This window comes from Coturnix japonica, unplaced genomic scaffold (assembly GCF_054131305.1).
Source record: "Coturnix japonica strain WE unplaced genomic scaffold, WE-NBRP24 Scf090, whole genome shotgun sequence".
NCBI classification, from domain to species: domain Eukaryota; kingdom Metazoa; phylum Chordata; class Aves; order Galliformes; family Phasianidae; genus Coturnix; species Coturnix japonica.
Genome location: NW_028188993.1, coordinates 259,025 through 281,616, shown reverse-complemented (window position 1 = coordinate 281,616; position 22,592 = coordinate 259,025). Strand labels below are relative to the sequence as shown.

At 41.9% G+C, this 22,592-nt stretch overlaps 1 protein-coding gene, 2 long non-coding RNA genes and 1 pseudogene across 6 annotated transcripts; 2 read left to right on the top strand and 2 right to left on the bottom strand.

Annotated features, from left to right (window-relative positions):
- The first annotated feature begins 2,107 nt into the window (after positions 1-2,107).
- LOC146751455 (uncharacterized) lies at positions 2,108-6,453 on the top strand. Of its 2 annotated transcripts, XM_085534655.1 has the most exons (4): positions 2,611-4,517; positions 4,891-4,955; positions 5,739-5,802; positions 6,217-6,453. In XM_085534655.1, exon 1 carries the CDS (start codon positions 2,611-2,613, stop codon positions 3,652-3,654), a length of 1,044 nt encoding a protein of 347 aa, XP_085390781.1. In that variant the 3' UTR covers positions 3,655-4,517; positions 4,891-4,955; positions 5,739-5,802; positions 6,217-6,453. The 2 variants fall into 2 exon arrangements, with proteins under 2 accessions (XP_085390779.1, XP_085390781.1); XM_085534653.1 differs by having other exon boundaries at positions 2,108-4,955.
- On the bottom strand, positions 4,482-7,410 carry LOC146751454 (uncharacterized). Of its 2 annotated transcripts, XR_014941565.1 has the most exons (5): positions 7,033-7,410; positions 6,209-6,323; positions 5,731-5,848; positions 4,883-5,001; positions 4,482-4,563 (listed from the first exon to the last, which is right to left on the bottom strand). It is a non-coding gene; the product is annotated as an uncharacterized LOC146751454 (long non-coding RNA). The 2 variants fall into 2 exon arrangements; XR_014941564.1 differs by lacking the exons at positions 4,482-4,563; positions 4,883-5,001; positions 7,033-7,410 and adding an exon at positions 5,008-5,324 and having other exon boundaries at positions 6,209-6,316.
- A 143-nt stretch (positions 7,411-7,553) lies between these two features.
- Positions 7,554-13,366, top strand: LOC146751453 (doublesex and mab-3 related transcription factor 3-like; annotated as a pseudogene). Its single transcript, XR_014941563.1, has 3 exons — positions 7,554-8,675; positions 8,767-8,928; positions 11,207-13,366. The product of XR_014941563.1 is annotated as a doublesex and mab-3 related transcription factor 3-like (transcript).
- A 3,828-nt stretch (positions 13,367-17,194) lies between these two features.
- LOC146751452 (uncharacterized) lies at positions 17,195-22,295 on the bottom strand. Its single transcript, XR_014941562.1, has 2 exons — positions 21,891-22,295; positions 17,195-18,461 (listed from the first exon to the last, which is right to left on the bottom strand). It is a non-coding gene; the product is annotated as an uncharacterized LOC146751452 (long non-coding RNA).
- Positions 22,296-22,592: the final 297 nt, after the last annotated feature.

Genomic DNA, 22,592 nt, shown 5'->3' with positions numbered 1-22,592 from the left:
CCTTTCCATTCCTATTTTTAAACTTACCCATTCCTTTCATTTATACTTTCTTCTCTATTCCAATATACTTACCTTTGCTTTCCTTTCTTTTATACTTTCCCTTTCCTTTTCTGTATACTTTCTTTTCCTTTACACTTTCATTTCAATTCCTATTTTTAAACTTAGACTTTCCTTTCATTTATACTTTCCTTTCATATTTACCTTTGCTTTCCTTTCTTTTATATATTCCCTTCTTTTATAATTCTCTTCCCTTTGCATTATACCTACATTCCCTTTCTGTTCTGTAACATTTTCCTTTAGACCTTCCTTTCCATTCCTTTTTTTTTTTTTTTAATTTACCTTTCCTTTCCTTTTTTATATACTTCCCTATCCTTGCAATTCTACATATATTGACTCTCCTTTATACATTGCTTTCCTTTCCATTATATCTACCTTTCCTTTCTTTTCTATTCCCCTCCTTTCCCTTCCTTTATACTTATCTTTGCTTCCTTTCTTTTATACTTTCCCTTCCTTTATACTTTCCATTCCTTTATAACTTCCTTTCCATTCCTATTTTTAAACTTACCCATTCCTTTCATTTATACTTTCTTATCCTTTCCAATATACTTACCTTTGCTTTCCTTTCTTTTATACTTTCCCTTCCTTTATACTTTCCTTTTCTTTATACTTTCCTTTCCATTATACTTTCCTTTCTTTTGTACCTTCCTTTCCTTTACACTTTCCTTTCCTTAGCATACCTTTATACTTTCCTTTCATTTATTTTTTTCTTGCCTATATATTTGATTTTTTTTTCTTATTTTCTTCCTTCCCCCCCCTAACCCCCCTTTTTTCTGTTCTTATATATTTTTTATTTCATTTTCTTTTCCTTTTCCTTCCCCCCCCCTTTTTTCTTCTTTTCTGTTTACTTTTTCTTTTTTTTCTACTTATTTTTCTTGCCTTCTTTCCTTATCCTTTGGCTTTTTCTTCCTCTTTTTGTTTTGTTTTTCTTCCCCATTTTCTTTACATTTTTCTTCCGCTTTTCTCATTATTTTTTGTTTCTTGCTTTTCTTCCCTCTTCCCCCCCCCGACACCCACCCATCCACATTTTGTCTTTTGCTTCCTCCTTTTAAAATCTTGATTGTTTTTTTCTTATTTTCTTCCCTTCCCCCCCTCTTTTTTTGTTCCCATATATTTTTTACTTGTTTATGTTTTCCTCTTCCTTTTCTATCCTTCCCCCCCCCACCATTTTTCTTTTGCTTTTGGTTCTTCTTAACCTGTTTTTCTTTTGCTTCCCTCTTTTTGTTCTCCTTTCTCTATTTAATTTTCATTTTCTCTTCCCCCTTTCCTTGCCTCTTTTTTCTTGCTCCCTTTTTTCTTCCCCTTTATGTTTCCCTTTCCCTTTCTTTCCCTTTATCTTTTTTTCTCTTTTTTCTTTTATTTTCCTGTCTTTTCTTTCTTTACTTTTTCTTTTTTTCTTCTTCTTTTTCTTCCCTTCTTTCCTTTTGCTTTTGCTTCTTCTTCCCCTTTTTGTTTTATTTTTCTTCCCCATTTTCTTTCCCTTCTCCTTTTTCTATTCTTTTTCTTCCCTATTATCATTCTTCTTCTATTTTCTTCCCTGTTTTCTCCCCTCTTTTTTCTTCCCCTTTTATCTTGACTTTCTCCTGTTTCATGTTTTTTTCCCTATTTCTTTTTTTTAACTTTTTCTTCCCTATCTTTATTTTTCTTCTTTCTTGCTTTTTTCTCTTTTTAATATTCGTTTTCTTTCCATTTTTCTTCCCCTTTTCTCATTCTTTTTTATTTCTTGATTTTCTTCCCTCTTTTCTTTTTACCCTGACCCATTCTTTGTCTTCTTTTTTCTTTTTAAAGTTTGATAATTTTTTTTCTTCTTCTCTTCCCTTCCCCCTTTTTTTTATAGCCCATATATTTACTTCTTTTTTTTTTCCTTTTCCAATCATTCCCCAACCCCCCAACCCCTATTTTCTTTAGCTTTTGTTTCTTTTTACCCTATCTGTTTTACTTTCGCTTCCTCCTTTTCTGTTCTCTTTTCTCTTTTTCTTCCCTATTTAATTTTCTTTTTTGCTTCCCCATTTCCTTCCCTCTTTTTTCTTGCTTTTTTTTCTTTCCCTTTATGTTTCTTTTTCTTCTTCTCTATTCTTTACCTTTTTCTTTTTCTTTTTTTCTTTTCTTTTCTTTTTCCTTTTTTTTCTTTTTTCCTTTGTTTTCCTTTTTTTTTCTTTTCCTTTCTTTTTTTATTCTTTTCTTCTTCTTTTCTTTTTCTTCCCTTCTTTCCTTTTGCTTTTACTTTCTCTTCCCCTTTTTGTTTTTTCTTCCCCATTTTTTCCCTTCTCCTTTTCCTATTCTTTTTCTTCCCTATTATCATTCTTCTTCTATTTCCTTCCCTGTATTCTTCCCTCTTTTTTCTTCCCTCTTTTTTTCTTCCTTTTATCTTTACTTTCCCCCTTCTGTTTCCTGTTTTTTATTTCTCCTATTTCTTTTCCATTACCTTTTTTCCCTATCTTCCCCCTTTTCTATTCCCTTTTCTCTTTTTCTTCACTGTTTAATTTTCATTTCCTCTTTCTTCCCCCTTTCCTTCCCTGTTTTTTCTTGCTCTTTTTTTTTTCCTTCCCCTTTATGTTTCCTTATTGCTTTCTTTCTCTTTCCCTCTCTCTTTCGTATTCCCTTTCTTCTTCACTTCCCTCTTTTCTTTACTCTTCATTCCTTTCTTTTTCTTCTTCTTCTTTTTCTTCCTTTTCTTTGCCTTCTTTTTCTTCACTTCTTTCATTTTCCTTTTGTTCATTTCTCCTGTTTTTGTTTTTCTTTTCTTCCCCATTTTCTTTTCCTTCTATTTTTTATATTCTTTTTCTTCCCTATTATCATTTTTCTTCTTTTTTTCCCCGTTTTCTTACCTTTACCCCCCCCAGTTTTATTTTTGTCTTCCCTCTTCTATTTCCTTTTATCTTTCTCCTATTACTTTTTTTCTCTTCTTCTTTCCTTTCTTTATATTCTCTTCTTTTCTTCCTTCTTTTCTTTTTTCCTTTCTTTTTTCTATCCTCTTTCCATTTTCTCCCCTCCCCTCTCCTCATTTCTTTTTTTTTTCCCTCTCTTCCCCTTTCTTTCCCTTTTCCTTTCTATTTCCCTTTCCCTTTATTTCCCTTTCCCTTCCCTTTCTCTTTTCTTCTTTTCATTTCTTCTTTTAATTTTTTTTCTTCTTCGACTTCCCTTCTTTCCTTTTGCTTTTGTTTTTTCTTCCCCTATTTTTTTCTTCCTCATTTTCTTTCCCTTCTCCTCTCACTATTCTTTTTCTTCCCAACTATCATTCTTCTTCTATTTTCCTCCCTCTTTTCTTCCCCCTTTATTCTTCCCCTTTTATCTTTGCTTTCCCACTTCTCTTTCCCTTCCCTCCCCTTTCTTTCCCTTTACCCCCTTCTATCCCTTTCCCTTTCTTTTTTCTTATTTTCTTTTCTTTTTTTTTTATTCTTTTCTTTTGCTACCCTATTTTTCTTCTCTATTTTTTCTTCTTTTTTCTTTTTCTTTTTCTCTTCTTTTTTCTTTTTCTATTTTCTTTTGGCTTTGCTATTACCTTATCCTTTTTGTTTTTCTATATCTTCATTTTTTCCCTTTATTCTATTCTTCTTTCTCTTTTCTATCCCTATTATTTTTTTTCTTTTTCATTAACTTTTTTCTTTTTCTTTATCTTTTTTTCTTTTTTTTTCTTTCTTTTCTGTTGCTCTTTCTTCTCGTTTCTTTTTCTTTTATTTTTTTCTGCTGCTTTTTCTTCTTGTTTCATTGTTTTTCCTTTTCTTTTGCTTTTTAAATCTCTCTATTTTTCCTTTCCTTTTTTTCTTTCTCTTTTTCTTCCCTCGTTTCTTTTTTATCCCAATTTTCTTCACCTTTTTCTTTCATCTTCTTCCCCTTCTTCATTTCCTTTACTTCCCTTTTTTTTTTACTTTTAAAGCACAATTACTTCATGAAATGATACTTCTCGATGTACAAACAGATATAAAAATATCATCTGATACCTCTTTGCGCTGTTCTCCCAATCATAGAGTAGCCATCAGTAGCTTTGGTTTTGGTAAAAAAAAAAAAAAAAGAAAAAAAAAATCTGCAGGACTGTCGTACAAATACTAGTGATGGGGGATGGAGGGGAGATATTCTGGCCATCAGTGACCTTTCCCTTCCATTTCCCCCCCTTATTTTCTTTTGCTTTTGGTTCTTCTTACCCTATTTGTTTCTCTCTTCCTTCCCCCTTTTCTGTTCTCCTTTCTCTTTTTCTTCCCTATTTTCTCTTCCCCCTTTCCTTCCCCCTTTTTTCTTGCTCTTTTTTTTAACTTCCCCTTTATGTTTCCCTTTCCCTTTCCTTTTATTTCCCTTTCCCTTTATTTCCCTTCCCTTTTTCTTTTCTCTTTTCTATTCTTTTCTTTGGGGAAGCTGTATTTATGTTGTATTTACTTTGGTATTTATCTTACCTTTTTAGAGGAGTTGTGCCTGCTTCTGCTTCTTCAAAAAGGAACAGGGAGCTCTACAGTAGAAGCCTGAAGGTGAGGTGGGCTGGCCTCTCTGCCTGCCTGTGCTCCTTCCTTCCCCCTGGAAAGTTTATCACATGAGATTTTGATAGGCTTCTTCTTACCCTATTTGTTTTACTATTCCTCCCCCCTTTTGTGTTCTCCTTTTTCTTTTTCTTCCCTATTTAATTTTCATTTTCTCTTTACTTCCCCTTTTCCTTCCCTCTTTTTTCTTGCTCTTTCTTTTTCTTCCCCTTTATGTTTCCCTTTCTCTTGATTTCTCTTTCTCTTCCTCTTTCCCTTCCCCTTCCCTTTTCTTTTCCCCTTCTGTTTCTTCCCTTACTTCCCTTCTTTTTTGGGAAGCTGTATTTATCTTGTATTTACTTTTGTATTTATCTTACCTTTTTAGAGGTGTTGTGCCTGCTTCTGCTGGCTTCAAAAAGGAACAAGGAGCTCTACAGTAGAAGCCTGAAGGTGAGGTGGGCTGGCCTCTCTGCCTGCCTGTGCTCCTTCCTTCCCCCTGAAAACATCACCACATGAGATTTTGATAGGATTCTTTTTACTCTATTTGTTTTTCTTTTCCTTCCATCTTTTCTGTTCTCCTTTCTCTTTTTCTTCCCTATTTAATTTTCATTTTCTTTTCTTCCCCATTTCCTTCCCTCTTTTTTCTTGCTTTTTTTTCCTTCCCTTTTATGTTTCTCTTTTTCTTTTCCATTTCCCTTTCCTTTTTTTTTAAAAAAGCACAATAAATTCATGAAATGACACTTCTCGACGTACAAACATAAAAATATCATCTGATACCTCTTTGCGCTGTTCTCACAATCATAGAGTAGCCATCAGTAGCTTTGATTTTGGTAATAAATAAATAAATAAATAAATAAAAAATCTGCAGGACTGTGGTACAAATAATAGTGATGAGGGATGGAGGGGAGATATCCTGGCCACCTCTCCCTTCCATTTCCCCAACTTATTTTCTTTTGCTTTTGGTTCTTCTTAACCTATTTGTTTTCCTTTTCCTTCCCCCTTTTCTGTTCTCCTTTCTCTTTTTCTTCCCTATTTAAGTTTCTTTTTGTCTTTACTTCCCCCTTTCCTTCCCTCTTTTTTCTTGCTCTTTTTTTTTACTTCCAATTTATTTTTCCCTTTCCCTTTATTTCCCTTTCTCTATCCCTTCCCTTTTTCTTTTCTCTTTTCTATTCTTTTCTTTGGGGAAGCTGTATTTATCTTGTATTTACTTTGGTATTTATCTTACCTTTTTAGAGGAGTTGTGCCTGCTTCTGCTTCTTCAAAAAGGAACAGGGAGCTCTACAGTAGAAGCCTGAAGGTGAGGTGGGCTGACCTCTCTGTCTGCCTGTGCTCCTTCCTTCCCCCTGGAAAGTTCACCACATGAGACTTTGATAGGCTTCTTCTTACCCTATTTGTTTTACTTTTCCTCCCCCCTTTCGTGTTCTCCTTTCTCTTTTTCTTCCCTATTTAATTTTCATTTTCTGTTTACTTCCCCCTTTTCTTCCCTCTTTCTTCTTGCTCTTTCTTTTTCATCCCCTTTATGTTTCCGTTTCCCTTCCTCTTTCCCTTTCCCTTCCACTTCCCCTTTCTCTTTCCCTTTCCCTTCCCCTTTCCCTTTTCCTTCCCTTTTCTCTTTCCTTTCCCTTTTTGTTTCCCCTTCCCTTCCCTTCTTTTCCTTCCAAGAAGCTGTATTTATCTTGTATTTACTTATGTATTTATCTTACCTTTTTAGAGATGTTGTGCCTGCTTCTGCTGGCTTCAAAAAGGAACAGGGAGCTCTACAGTAGAAGCCTGAAGTTGAGGTGGGGTGGCCTCTCTGCCTGTACTCCTTCCTTCCTCCTGGAAAGTTCACCACATGAGGTTTTGATAGGCTTCCATAATGTATGGGTATGGAAAGCTGCAACTAACTCTGCAGATGACTGGTATATACTTAACATTTGAAATCTCAATAAAATTTTCTGCTTGTTGAGTTATTGTCTGGCATTCACTTATTTCCTGATTTGGCCATCATTTCTGGCTGCTCTTTTGACAGATTTTCACTATTTCTGCAGTCACATTGGTCTGGCAACAGGGGAATCAGCTGTGGCTGTGGGTGTGGTGAGAGCAGCACAACCACCCCATCCTTCTCTGAGTCCTCACTTCCTCTGCAGCATTGCTTCACAGACCCTTGCACACCCTAAAAGCAGCGGCCAGCAACCAGCCATAGTGACCTGGGTTTAATTTGTCTGCAGTTGAATACAATTAGTCCCCAGACAAACTTGGGTCGCCTTTTTGTTTCACCAAAAAAACCACTGATGCTGAAGATCTGGCATATGCTCCAGCCTTACAGCTCAAGTCCTGTCACCCGCCCCCCCCCAATCTCACCCCCCCCCCGTCCCATCTCCCCCCCCCCCCCCCGGCAATGTGTGAGTTCAGCTGAAAGTGAACTGTATATACAAGACATTTGAGAGCTCCTTGTGAAATGGGCTTGTATTTTAAACTTCCAAGCGTCTGGAACCTCAACTGGCTTTGAATGCATCCCTGAGCCGAGCCCAATCTGGACACATACCTGAGGGTGGAGAGCAGAGACGATCCGCTTTTGGGAGCCGGGCTGAAAACGGCTGCGCCGTAACCCGCATAGTACATCAGGATCACTCCGTCGGGCAAGCGGCTCCATCTAGCGGCCGTGGCCCGTTTCATGCCGGACGCTCAGTGATGTCACCAACGAATGAGCTGACGTTACAGCACGGGGCGACCCTTCCCCGATCCCGGGCAGCCCCAGGATCTTCCTGGGAGCGATATGAGCAGAGCAGGGGTGGGGTGCATTGTAACTCCTCTTCTCAGCGTCACCCGCAGGTTCACCAGCAACTCACTGCAGCGCTCCCTGAGAACCACTGAAAGGGCTTGGTGCTGTGAGCACCTGGAGGAGCTCTTTGTGATAGGGAGTGGCTGAATGTTGCTTCCGGCTTTGCTGCTGGCTAGATTTGCTGTGTGGACTGATATCAAATGCATTACAGTAGTTTGAGGCACCGGGAGATGACTGCCAGGCCCTCTGTCAAAGGAAAAACAAGTCTTTTGGCAGTGTGAAAAATAAACTGGGCTGTTCTCCAGTAGCAACCCAGAAAGATTATTGGATTTTGCACTTTGTTAGTAATTTGTAAGCAAATACTCAAACTATCAAATAGAAAACAATATTTCCTTATTTTATTTTATTTTATTTTATCTTATTTTATTTTATTTTAGAATGTGAGCTGAATAACATCTTCATCCTCACCTCCAGATTGCAGTATGGGAGCCAGTTGAGATGTCTCCTTCATGCTTTTGGTCTGGCAATCAGCTACTTTGCTGGATCAAACAGCCTGGAGACCCAATAGTGGCTGTCATCAGATGGTGAAGACATCACAGGCCATTGTCAGATGGCAATGTGACATTGACAGCAGATGAGTTCCTGCTCCCACTCAGCCCCATCTGCACATTGGTCAGATGCACAGCTTCTGAATGTGCAGCTGCTCAAGGGATATTCTCTCCTTCCCACAGCCACACACACCAGAGATAACTCACATCAAGGACTGGATGTGAGCCCTTGGCAGGGCCCTCCATGACAGGAATCCAAACTGTTTTGAGATCTTTCAGCACATTAACCACTTCACAGCCATCTTTTCTGTGGATGTTATCATAAAAGCTGAGGAGATCTTATCTTTCACTGTTAAGTGCTGGCTCATGAGCAAGGGCTGCTCTGATGTCTCCTCATGCTTAACAACATAATGGTATATTTGAATGAACACATCTTCACTAGCAGACAAGGGTGTGGGTCTAGAGCATAAGCAGAGAATAAATTTTCCCCACCATTTGTGCTGGGAGTGAATTATCCTGTAACATTCTCAGGGAACAGGAAGAAGGAGGAAACTGTAACGAGGCAGTGCCACTTCCATGCTCAGAAGAGGATATGTGAGCATCTTCCTGCACTCAGCTTGAAGTTCCCACACACAAAAGGACCTAGACCCTTGTTTTTCAGTCTTCTGCTGACATATATCATGTAGCACTTCATATGCCTTTATTTTTACTTAGCCTTACTGACATGCCTATATAAACCAGTGTAACCTGTAAGACTGGCATTGTCAAAGTGATTGTTCAGGAAGCTATTTTCACAGTTTAAGGCCAAGAAGATGCTACCGCTTTTCAAGTGCTACATGGAATTTGTTGCTTGTAAAGGTCAGCTTTCATGGTTCATGCTGTAACACTACCCTAATCCTCATCAGGATCAACAACATGGATGACGACAATGATCCTTTTTCTCCACCAGAGTCCTCTGTTTCACTGGCAAAAATACTGGAGGCAGGAAGAAGGCTGTGGGTTGGATCCTTGGGTACTTTTTCCACTGATGAAATGAAGGCAAGCAAATGACAGATCCAACTGTGCAGCCTTGGGTGTATGAATCAGTATTATCTGCTGGCTGGAGCTCCTGGTAGGTTTTGCACTAAGAAATGGTTTTGGTGTCACATTTGACATGAGACTCAGACTATCATGGGGTGTTTTGGGCTCATCTTATACACTATCTCAAGCTCTTTGGGAACAAGCAGCCTATTTTTCATTATGCAATATCGTCTTTATTCATCTACATGTTAATTGCTGGTTTCTAGGCTTTCTAGATCTGTGACCTAAGAATCACAAATCACGACAGGGGCAGAGGCAATTAGTTGTCCTCGGGCTGCTCTCTAAGACTCAAGTGTGTAAATTGCTCTTTCATTCGCACGTGAATTATTCTTAATATCCCTTCTCTGGTAATAAATACGTGGCTGTGAAGGCATGAAGATGTGTGTGTGTGTGTGTGAGGGGGGTGGGTGGTGGTGGGGGGGGATTAAGAGGGAAAGGTAGCATGACCCTCCCGTTCTCTTTTCTTTTTCAAGTAAAAGCTACCCCTAGGTCTTAACATTCTCTCAAAAAGATAATGCTACCGGTTTGTTTGCTTTCTGCATTCCCCTTGGATGCTAAGGCAAGACTAACACCGAGAGCATAAAGAAGTTCATGTGCACGTTGCCTCATATTGTATACGTGCTTCTCTATTAGCTCTGGACAGAGAGCATAACCAGATGAAAAACGGGTAACCAGCACAGGTCAGGCAATTCAAAGAGAAAGATGGGGTCTTCAGAAGGGCACCTCAGCTTTATTCCCACTCTCATCTTCTGCAACCTGAGCCAGCAACACCCGCGGCTCCACAGGACGGCCATCGCTCCTGCCTCGGGCAGAGAACAGCCCTTTGCCATGCTGGCTGACTGCTCTGCTCTGCCAGGAGCTGATGGTTTACTTACAGCAGAGGAATGTATCTCCCGTTCTGGACAGCATGGTGACCTCCTGCTCAGCTTACTCAGACTCCTTTCTCAGAGTGACAAAGTGGGTAAATTGCACCAGAAATGCCCTGTCCATTCCCAGGGTGAGAGAGTGAGGCAGACCTATAGGAGGCCAGTGGCCAGGATTTTCCATTTACATGCCCTTAGTTCCCTCTCAGTCTGGTAGGGGTGACTGTGAGCACAATTTGGAAGCCTTTGCTTGCTTCATGCCATATCTACTTGGGCTCATCACTGTGGGCTTGGGAAACCAGACAAGTGCTTCCATTGGTTTCTGCAGACCATCTTTCACATTTGTGCATTCAGAAGCTCTGCTGTGTGAACACAGCCTCTGTCTGCATCAGCTTGCAGTGTCCCCTTCCCCAGCTGCTGATGTTTGTCAGGTCAGCACTGCACTTGCATGAGGGAGGTCAGCAGAACAACATCCTTAGGTAAATGACTGCAAAGGATTTCAAGCAAATACATTGCCCCCTTTTGTGATTGGAGCCCTGGGGTATCTCCCTTTTTGTGTGTACCTCTGGTAAAAACGTGGTCCGTGGGCTTTTGCTCTGCCCTTCTTAGCTTCACACACGACAGGCAAGGTACCTGAAACAAGTGCTGAGGGAGGTTGCTAAGCATCCAGCCTTAGAAATATTTAAAGCTCAGCTGAGCAGGGACTAAAACAAATTGCTCTAGATTTTAGGCTAGTTCTGCTTTGAGCAGGAGGTTGAACCAGATGCCTTCAAGGGGTCCTTTCCAAAAAAAGATTATTTTTTTTCTAAATGTTGTGTTCTAATCAATGAAGGCATCAGGTTTGATCAGGTTTGGAAGAGAAACCTGTTTTTCTTGCTGGGGAATGAACTGGTTTCTGCAGAACAAGAACTAGGATATATTGATTTATATGAACAGCTTTGAGCTAGCAGATGTGGTGCAGTGGTTCTACCAGTGCTGCTGCACTTACAGAGGAAATGTTGGTCTTCCAGGGTATTCTCTCTGAATATTTACATCTTACAACCAGTGCAATAGGAATCCCAGAGTGAAAATGCTCAAGTTCCTCTGAGAGAACTTGCACACTGGGTTGGCTCATTGCTGTCTTGTAACTAGTGAAGAAGGATGGAAGGATTAATATAGCACATCTGATGCAGGAGAAAAAAGGATGCTTTTCTTATACGTGGAAGAATGAGACAGATGACTGAAAAGAAGCACAAAATGCCTAGGTCATGTCTCATGACTCTTGCAGTTTTGTTCTCACGTGACATTGTAAAGAGAATTTAATTTTATCAGAAAAATGCTTTTTTTTTCTTTATTCTTTCTTTCCTTCCCTAGGAGCCTGCTCTGTTCCCTGAGAGAGTCTGTCCTCTGGTGTCCATAGCGGCATTTGGACTTAGCATTTGTTGACTTCTCTGCCTTCCTTTGCAGACATCAGTGAGGAGAGGCTGGGTGATGCCAGCGGAACAGACAATGCTGAGACCTACAGTGACGAAGACACAGACCAAAGGAATTCCCCAGACATGGCTAAAGCCAAAACCTGCTTCACCCCTGAAAGCCCAGAAATTGTATAAGTGGATGAGGTATGTTACGCAGTTCAGAAAAATGGTGGGAGCACAGAGAGCCGTCCAGAGAGCCCAAGTACCATGCAGAGCAGAATCACCTACTGATAGAAGGTCCTTCTGGGACAGTTTCTTTACCTTTCAGATTGAAAGCCAACAGACCTCCACTGGAAGTGCTGAAAAAGATTTTCCCTAACCAGAAGCCAATGGTGCTGGAGTTGATCCTGAAAGGATGTGGTGGTGACCTGGTGAGCGCTGTTGAGGTTCTCTTGTCCAGCCGGTCTTCAGTGGCCAGTGGTGAGAGAACTACTGCAGAGTCAGATGGTCTAGTTCTACCTTCCAACGGGCATATTTTTGAACACACGCTGAGTTCCTATCCTATTTCCTCTTCCAAGTGGTCAGTGGGCTCAGCCTTCAGGGTCCCTGACACACTGAGGTTCTCTGCTGACTCCAGCAATGTTGTGCCCAATCCTCTGACTGTACCTTTGCAGCACCCATTTCCTCAGCCACCTCGCTACCCGCTGATGCTGAGGAACACTTTGGCAAGAAACCAGTCCAGTCCTTTCCTGCCTAATGATGTCACCCTTTGGAACACCATGACGCTGCAGCAGCAGTACCAGCTGCGGTCCCAGTATGTCAGTCCTTTCTCTAGCAACTCGGCCAGCGTCTTCCAAAGCTCTTCTGTCCTTCCTTCTCGCTCATCAGAAGATCCTAGGATCTCAATCCCTGATGACGGATGTCCTATTGTGTCTAAGCAACCTCTTTACACAGAAGATGAGTATGATGAAAGGTCTGATTCTTCAGACTCAAGAATACTCAACACATCTTCTTAGGATGACAGTTGCCATATGATAAGTAAGTAAGTGATATTTGCAGTGCAGCTGAACTACTGGGCCTGAAGAGGAGAGACGTATACTCCATGAAACACTTGCAATTGTATTAAAACTTGACTTTGCTTGGTATTGTACTATAGCAATAAAAACATAACTTATTTAATTTCTTGCACTTCATTGGATAATGCCAAATAGCAATACTCTGGCTTTAGCTCTGAGTGTGTACAACAAGGAAAGACTTTATGGCCATCGGTTACGGGACTCTGGAAGATTCGTAGCGGGAACAGAAGCTCAAGGTCTACTTTGTTCCTTAACTCAGACAACTGGGGATATTAAACTAGAATACTTGAATGCTGTTTTATAAGAGAGAACTCCTCAGGACATAAGAAATCAAACAAAAGTAGTTCAATTGCAAATGGACTAAAACAAGGACCAGTCATCATCTTTGCATTGAAAGGAAAGGCAGAAGAATTATGCACATGGAACTAGCATGAACTGCTTCTGTACTGTTTGAGCTTGGACATTTTTTAGAAAAATAATCTTATGAGTTATTCTTTTCCCATGGCTAGGTCAAAACGTGTAATGTCAGTGTAAAACCAATTACGGCTGTGAAGTGCATAAAGTGTATTGTGAAATGAACACAAGATTAAACATTGTCAGGTTAATGTAGCATGCTAAGGACTCTAGAAAAATAAACTAAGATGATCATCTTGGTTTATGTCATTTATATTGGGCAAATAGCATTTCTGAGGATAGAGAGCTGATTAACTGCCAACTGGGGCAACAATGTCTAGTTCCAGCAACAGCAGACAAGGGAAGTCTATTTTTCCCAGTCCAGGTTCTGCCCCCCTGCCTCGTAGCCTGAAACTGAGTCTCAGCAAATGCTATCATGAGGGAAGCTTAGGTCCTTGGATGTGTGCTACAGACACTTCCAAGTTCAGGAGAGTGAAGCAGAACTTGTAACAGTCACAGTAAGCAGGAAAAAAAAAATATATATAAGTCAATAAGAGGCTCTCCTGCCCCTTCAGAAACATTTTTTTTTTTTTTTTTTCTTTTTTTTTTTTTCCCCTATGCTATAGAAATAGAAATAGGAGATAGGGTGTAATAGCAGACCTTTCTTTAAAACAGTGTGGAGTTAAATGGCAGCTTTCCCGAATCTGGAAAAGTAATTATTTGAACAATTTATTGCATGTTTGCATGCATGAACTCCCCTTTTATCCTACTTTCATTACAGTGTCAGAATAACACTACAAATTGCTTCTGGTGAAGAATGCCACTACATTCACTCTCCACCTAGATATTTGTCTGTTAAGGTTTTTGTGCCATTTTTTGAACCATTTGACAGTGACCACATCTGCTTGGCAGTTGGATTTTCCAAAACACTTCTTTCTGTGTGGATGCAATGGCTGGCAGGCCTGCTATGTGTACAGATCAGCCCTACCCCTCAAACCCAACGAGGGTTCCCCTAGAGGGGGGAAGCCTAAAGCAGGTGGGCTGTAGGACCTTAGAATTTGTCAGGCATGTTGCCTAGTATCACTGCTAATGTGAATGCCTGTGTTCTCATTTGGCATTTCATACTTCGTAATGTTTGTGTACTCAATGGATCCCACAGTTTATACTGATATTGAACAGGCACAAGCAGAAGGAGAATAAAATAAATAATGTTTATATTTTCTCTGGGGGATAAATGATCAGAAATACACTTTTTATTGTGTATTTTTGCAATCTGTTCAGTAAAGCAATTTGTAGTTGTATGCTAGAGAGCAAAGAGGGAAAGGTGGAAAGTGGGAGAAAAGAAAATAAATAGCATTCCTTATGCAAATGTAAGAACATCTGGAATTTTCATAATGCAGAATTACAGTTTTGTACTGACACGTTTTCCTGTGCCCACATGGAATTTGTAAACAAATTCATCTTCAAGACACTCCAAGCAGAAAAGTAATAGACACTCATAAAATAAGCTTGGTCTTGCAAACAGAAAGAGATGAGGTAGTGAAATGCTGTGCTCCGACATCGTAGAGGAGTTAGGTGTGAAAGGCTCGATGCGAACAAACAGGTCCGTGAGCTCAGGTTTTGAGCTCATGCACCAAGCAGATTTCCCTCCAGCAGAGGCTTTTGTATAGGCACCCTCATAGGTTGAATGAATTCTGTTTCTTCTTCTTTCTTTTGTTTCCCAGCAGAGGGTGAATAACCTCCAGCAGGAAGACCAAACAGTGGCAACCGACAGCTCACAGTGATCTTATGCACTGTGGTCTGTGGGTTTTCAGTGAGCAGAACCTTGACATCTTGGAAATGGAACATATCTTTCAGAGAAAGATGACCTTTGGCCAAGCTGGGGCAAACTGTTCATACTACAAACATGATGGGTGAAAAAATGCAGGGTCAGCAATGCAGTTATCAGCAATTATTAAATCCTATCTCTTTTGATAAACTGTTGTGGGTTGTTTTTTTGTTTTTGTTTTTTTTCTTTGTGAAAGCGCTGAAATTAAAATAGTCATTCTTTCAGGAATCATAGAATATCTTTTGACTAAATTCACAATTATTATTATTATTTTTAAATAAAGTAAACATAAGCATGTTAAAAACAAAAACCAAACACATTTTGTTTGTCTGCAGACAACTTCTGCAGTATTTTGGCTATTTACAAGTTCCATTAAAGCAAACAAACCAACAGGAAAATAAACTAACCAACCAACCAAACTGACCCAAACAAACCAATTGGACTGACCAGCAGTTATATGTCTAGGAAAGGATACTGTTCATACAGCTGTGTTTCCAGGCTGCCACTAAATGTGGATGTCATTTCTAGACTTCACTCAACATGCAGCAAGGATCTGGGGCCCTTGGCATATTGGCAGGGCCCCATGGTGCTGGAGTCTGCTCCTTATGTCTTTACCTGTGGGTAATCCTAACTCCATCCTGCCTTTACAGTGTGGGCAAATAGGAGATGAGAGAACCTCTGCTTCCCTATGCACCATAATGTACTATTGCATCCCATCCCGTCCCATCCCATTCCATCTCATCCCACTCCTGGCACCTGGCCCACATGCACTACCCAATTGCACCTTTTCCTTTGCATCAGCAGACGTTCTTGAGAACACCTGTTTTGTCTCAGGCCATGCACTTCCCAGCCCTGGTTCCTGCAGGTACCAGGTCCCAGCCCTCTGTTTTCTGGCTCCGTCTCGTGGTAAAATAAGGGAGAAGACGCGCGGGTGAAGAGGAAGGAGTGAAACTGGCTGCGTGTCTGGAAACCATAAAGAACGAGCTTAAGCATCAAGAAGATCAGCGAAGCCTTTGTTGTAGTCCTGCAATTAAGTGGTCCTATTTCATTTTGATTTGTTATTTTTGTAGGGGGCGATACCGCAGCCACGAGTCACTTGGAGCAAGAGGACTTCCCCTCATTTCACGGCGCAGTTCTCGCTCTGGGTGCGCGGAGCGGCTGAGCCCAGGTGCATTTTCTGTGGTGCTCCTCCTGTCAGGACGGTGATTTCACGGCTCACCACCCGCCTGTGCGCACAACACAGACGGTAACTCCGCAGGAAGCCCTTCTTCCGGCTGCTCCGCACTCAGCCGCTCCGCGGGGCGGCTGCGATCAGAACACAGCGCTGTGCTGCGCTGCCCCACGTCCCTCCCCGCGGCTCCGCAGTTGGCTGCGTGCTCCCCGCGGCCCCGACGTGCCCTCCTTGCGGCCCCAGGGCCACTCTGCGAACGCTGGCTGAACAGGCTGGCCTCGCGTTCGTGCTGACACGTTTGAAGAACGATTTGGATTCTCCCAGTATACTGTTTCAGTCATTCACTCCTTATGTGGACGTGAGTGGGGGAGTAGGATTGAGGCTAAATGTATATGTTAATTTTAATACTGAAGCCATCCTGTATTTGAAGAAGAAGATTAATTCTTCAATTTCATTTCTTACTTGAGATTGCATATTGCCATTACTGGGAAATCAAATTAGTTCTGAATGCGCACTTTCCAAACTTCAATTCTAGTGGGCATATAACCCTCAAGCATCATTCTTCTCCCTTCCCTATAACCAACTAACTTAATGCAGAATCTTAATGCTCCTGCACTCGTCTGCCACTGGCAGATAACAAGCCTTCTTCCCCAAGCACATTTTGATAATGCAGTGTCTCAGCAGCTTTCTGCATGACTCAGCAGCTCCTGGTAGGATGCTGTGTGTACACTGGAAATCTCAGCTGAGATTTCCCTTAGAGAGACTAATTACATTGATCTCCACAGTAACACAGTACCAGAGGGCCGTAACCACAGCTGTGTGACAAACACGTGGACACACAGTGTGAGTCCTGACATCACATGGAAGGTCAAACTTTTGCTGCAGGTACTGGGCAGTAGACCTTGTAGATGGTAAGTTTAGAGCATCGTATGTGTTGAAAGATTGGGAATGCAGAGGGAGACATAATTCTAGGAGAACTGCCGTTGGAGACCAGGCTTCGTTAGAGTCTCAGCAGAACAGAAACATGTACAGAACCTTTGGGAATGTGGCTTGTTATTTCTGTATTCACTCTATGGAAAATGAAGATGAGACACGGGCAACTCTCACAAGGGTACATCCCTGCTCTGCCCACTGATCTGAGGGAGATCTCGTAGCTCAGTTTAAGCTTCAGATGTCTCTTTCTCCATCTCCATGAGGTAAAAAAAACTGCTACAAGGAGTACATGGCTATTACCTGTAAATTCTCCAGTGCTCTGTAAGAACTGGACACCAATGCTGGGGCTGATTACCTTTAATATGTTCATTAATGATACTGACAGTGGGGTTGAGTGCACCCTTAGCAAGCTTGTGGATGGCACCAAGCTGTGGGGTGCAGTTGACACTCCAGAGGGACAGGATGCCATCCTGAGGGACCTAGACAGTGCTGAGCAATGGGCACAAGTAACATTATGAGATTCTATAAATCCAAGTACAAGATGTTGCACCTGAGCAGAGGCAAACCCAATACCAATACCACCTGTGGGATGAAAGGATTCAGTGCAGCCCTGTTGGAAGTAACCGCGGGAGACAAGTCTCATGCTATCATGGTCAACAAGCCTCGTTTACTAGGTGTTACAGCATCTCAGTTATACAATCAGTAATAAGTTCATGTATATTGCAAAAGTAAAGCTCAGGATTGGTGGGTTACACATTACTTCATCTGACCTTTGTGGTTAGTCTTGTGGATACTTTTTCTTTACAGCTATGTCTTCACCTTGCTACACATCTTGTTTTTCCCTCAGGCCGTCCTTGCCTCTAGCTACATATCCTGTCTTTAGCTACATACCCTGTCTTTTCACATCCTGATTTCTTCTCAGCTGCCTAGCCCGTGATCGGCCCTAGGATAGACCGTCTTTGTCTTCAGTCACGTTCATTCTTTTACAATTTCACTAATGGAATCTCTTCATGTCCTTTCTCACAAAGCCATTCTGCATAAACACTCTCCACACTTACCCCGTTTTCTTTTAAACTGAAAAGGGGTTTGATTTACTGACCGATTAATCATATTTAACAATCAGTTCAGTTCATTTGTTCAATCAGTTCTCATGTAGTTTTGTCCTGCTCCATAGCTGCTGCTCTGTGAACTTCTCATCTCGATCCATGGCTGCTGCTCCGTAGAATTCTTCTTGTATTACAACAATTTCAAGATACTGCCTATAGAGTAACAACACTACTTAAATTAATAACATAACTATTATAACTCAATCAAGACCTCGATTAACAATACTCTAAAAGTGAAAAGAGAGACAAGTCAAATACAACTTAACAACATTACTGTTAAACCTGCTGTAAAGGACAAATGTGTTTGCTCTGCAACCTAAGTTTCTGCAACCTGAAAATAAATCTGTGAGGGTCCCATTGTGTTGATCTGTAACTGATCAGGAAAAGTCTTCAATTTTCATATATTCTGATATATTGATTTTAATGACCACTAAAATTTGTGCAATAAATGCTTTTAAGATGCTCATAACCATGCTCTACCGACTGAGTTATCCGGGCTAATAATTGATTAATGATCGTGCAATTTTATGAAGTAGCATGTCAAATAGAACCAATTTTAGAGGACAAATGGACTAGAGTATCAGTAGGGGCATTAATACTTATTGACCCTTGAGAAACAGCAAGCTGTGTTGGTGGTGGATGAGACAGATAGTGCCAGCAGGGCGTCCCCTGCTTCAAGGTGCACCTTTCCTCTCTCACCCATCACAGATTCTCTCCTGCATTCAGGGTCTGAAGGATTTCTTCCAGTTGTACACCACATCCGCATGGCCAGTGCGTGATATAGAGCCCAAGTGGAACACCTGCTTGGAAAACAAAATAAACTATCAAATTCAGTTCTATTAGCATGCACTTTTGTCAAATGATGCATGGTTATATTTTCAGATCCCAATTAATTGGATGTAAAAGAGATATCTGTTCTATGATACAGGGTCATCTCTTTGTCTGGGATTCCTTTCCAGGTTTTGTCTTTGCAAATTAAGAAAAGCTAATTAATAGGCTAATAATATCATAACCAAACAGTACTAAAACATTAAAAGAGCTATTCCTGTAGATTCTAGCATTGATTAGATCAAATCCTGTTTAATACACATCTGATCTATTACTAAAATAGAAGAAGCACACAACATCCTAGCTAATGCCTTAAACTCTAAATCTTGAGACTGCATTGGTAAAACAGAAAATCACACACTATGTCAAACTATTAGTAATATTATCTATAACACAGCAAGTTACAAAGCAATACCACTAAGTAAGAAACACACAATTACAATTACTATAAAGGCTGGATGCTATTTTCTGCCTTCAGATGAGACCAAATGTATCATGCTGGAACCCACGTAGGGCCAGTCCCTGTGGAAATAAGAGCATATTCACGACCCCAAGTTGTCGATGGTAGGGGACAGTCCCAAAGTCCTGTGGCCATATTCCAAACATTAACCATAGGCTGTTCCTTTAGCACTGGGGAAGCCTCAAAATGACGATCCACATAAGCTGTATCTCTATGAACACGATTCAAAAAATTCAGCACAAACTAAACAAGCAAAACCTTGCATAATATTTCTTGTAGTGTGTCTCCCATATTCCCCCTTTTTGTTTAATAATAAGAATGGATTTCAATGTTTGATAAATGTGATCAGTGATAGCTTGTTCAGTGGGAGAATGAGCAATGGCTGTAGTATGTCTAAAACACCCTTTTTGGAGGAAAGTTTGAGTGGCCTTAGAGGTATATGCAGGCCTATTCTCTGTTTTTGTAGTATGTGGGATTCCCATAGCAGTATAAGCAGATAACCAGTGTTTACGGGTGTCATGACTGTGTTCACCTGTATGTGCTGTGGCAAATACATAAGAAGAATGAATATCTATTGTTACATGTGCATATTTTAGACGGCCAAATTCAGGAATGTGAGTGACATTTGTCTGACACAGTTGAAGAGGTGCTGTGTCACAGGGATTTGTCCCAGTCTGAGGCAAAGAGCTATCAGTCAAATTATGTAGCTGATATTCAGTCATCAACACGGTGTATTGCATAGGAGAGAGGATCATTCTTAACACAGTTTTCCAATCGTGAGGGGTCATAGCGTAACTGTCACTGTTTGTAACCAAAAGATTGTATGGAAAGGCTGACTGAAGTCCGAATGTTCTCACTGACTCCCTTAGCTCCTTCACTGCCTCGTAAGGCAGGGATTCCCAACGGGGGACCTGATTAGGAAAGGTTTGCAACGTGTCAGCATCACCCCTTAATATTGTTTCTTTTCTGCACGGCTCTAAGACATCACAGGATGCTGTAGGGAAATTTGTCATTTATCAGGAGGAAATGCATTCCTCCTGCATTCGCTTTCTGGATCTTCTGGACCTGGGTCACAACGATCCCCTGGTTTCAGTCCATCCGTGTCTTTAACCACGTTACACGCGCACGACGAGGGGGGGGAGGGGGGCGGCAGGCGGCCGCTGGCTGGGAACGGCTGCTTGTGTCGGAGCGCGGCCGCTGTTCTTTCTCGCGCTGCTTCTCACGTTTCCCGACTCCCTCTAGCATACAGCAGCGTTGTGGGTGTTGGATTGACACTTGCTGCACCAAATCCCAGTGGCTTGGCACTCGTGACGGATGTGGCCAGTTTTTTCTCAACGGAAACATTTCATGCGGGAGCTGTTCTGCGAGCGTGGGCTTGTAGCGACTGCAGCTTGGAGGGGTGCAAGGGCTGCTAAAACCCGAGTATGCGAGGATCTAGATTGCTCCTGAAATGCCTTTGCCTGCTCTTGCAACCCGTCACTAATTTTCTGTAAAGCACTCCTAAGAATGCCTGGGTTCCAGTTGGAACCGAAGCAGCCTTTTCTAGCAACTCGGGGATTGACCAATCTCCGGGCAATGTATTAACCAGAGATCGGGTTGAGGAATTGCCATTTTGGAGCACACGTTGTTTAATCAATGCCCCTTGCATATATTCTGGAACACTAGCCTTCTTGATGGCATCCACAACCTTATCTATGAAATTACCTAGCGGCTCCTCACGCCCCTGTCTTATTCCCATGTAAATGGGCGTTCCCCCCGCAGCTTTTCTACTATCCATAGCTTTCCTGGCTATATTCCTAGTTTCTCGCAAAACTTCAGGATCAGAAATCGCCTGAGCCTCTATTCGAGTCCATGCCCCAAGACCCAACAATTGTTCCATTGTTACACCTGCTAAGGGGTCTCCTGGTCCTCTCTGTACTGCTGCGGACGCCACAGCCTGCTGATGCCAATGAGCATTAAACAATATTAACTGATGAGGGGTAGAGATCAATTTCGTTATGCTTCTAATATCTGCTGGGAGAAGGATATGCGCACTAAAAAGATCATCTATCATTTGCCTGGCCGGTTCACTAGTCACCCCATATGTCCCTACTGTAGCCCGCAACTGTGATAACATCTTCCAGTCCAGAGATTGAATCTCAGCCTGGACTCCTCCCTGCGGCAAGGGAGTGTAAACAACAGGGAATGCAAGATTCTCAGTCGCTGTCTGTACTAACTCATTATCGCCATCCTCCATCCCGTGCCTTGCCAGCATAGACCACAACTCGCGTCTTTCCCTTGCGACAGTCCCCGCAAGATCAGACCCAGCCCCAGAGATCGGACCCGACCCGCGCAGAATTGACGGCTCCGGAGCCACCGGGAGCTCAGAGCAGCCGGACGGCTGCGGCTGCGGCACAGGCGGTGCCGAGACATGGAGCGGCGCCGAGGCAGCTCCGGACGGCGGAGCTCCGGACGGCGGAGGGGGAGGGCTAGAGGAGACCTCCGTGGGCTCCGTTCCTAGGTCAGCCTGCATTTCGCGAGGGGGTGCAGAGGGCGCTGAGGCTGCAGCCGGCAAGGTAACGGAGGAAAAAACAGGGGGGTTCGGGACACTAGTGCCCCATGGCAGCCCATCATCTTGATTCTGTTTTTGCGCAGCTTGAGCTTCCTGAGCTGCCCTTTTTTCCGCCTGACTCATCAACAACTCGTTATGCACTGCTTTCCACAACTTACTTCTCTTTTTTGCTGGCTTATCATCGTCTAAAACTAACTCCCACAGTTTATCCCCATACCGCCGCCACTCCTCTAAGGTGTGCACTGAGTGGGGATTTGCAAAAAAGCCATATGAGACCGCGCGGCTCAATAAAGCAGGGAGATCCTTTACTAAGTCTATACCTTTAAACTGTCTCCGCCTAGAAAAGCGGAAAATAAATCATATGCTGCTTGCCTGTCCATATTTACTCACGTCGGTACCGTTGCAGCCCTCCAGGCTTCGGCAGCACGTATCTGCATAAACACTCTCCACACAGCCCTGCCAAAAAACACCTGGCAATGCGCCCCTTGTGTCATGGTTTTGTAATGCCGCTATCAATATTCCACATCATAACATCATGTGCAGTATGGATCATTGAAAGGTTCATACTCCAGTTCCGTGGAATAAGCCCTGAATTTTCCTGTTCGTTGTGGGAGAGTCAGACCAGATGGCCATCAGAGGTCCCTTCCAACTCTGAGGTTTCTGTGATTCTATAATTCTGTGAAAGCTTAGCCCCTTAGAAGACAAACATTCAAACTATTAGACAAGCCAGGTACTTGACCAGGAAATTAGAATTTGGAGCCTACGAAGTGAATTCTCCTCAATGAGAAATTCTGTTATTGTCTCCAGAGAGAACAGAGTTTTATTCCAGTCAGGCAGTTATCCCATTTGTTCCCTTCTCACAGGATTTCACTGTTTGGTTTTGTTTGTTTGTTTGTTTTTTAATGGTCAAATATTCTGTTATCATGATACAATAAATTAGTATTTGCTACCGTCTAGTGGTAGCATTTATTTTATTGCCTCTACATGCTTTGTTCTGCAATAACGTTCTTTTCTCCTCAGAAATTCCTAAGCTGATCTTGACTTTATGCTTCTTCACAGTAGTAAAGGCAAGGAAGGAAAAGCCTGCGTACT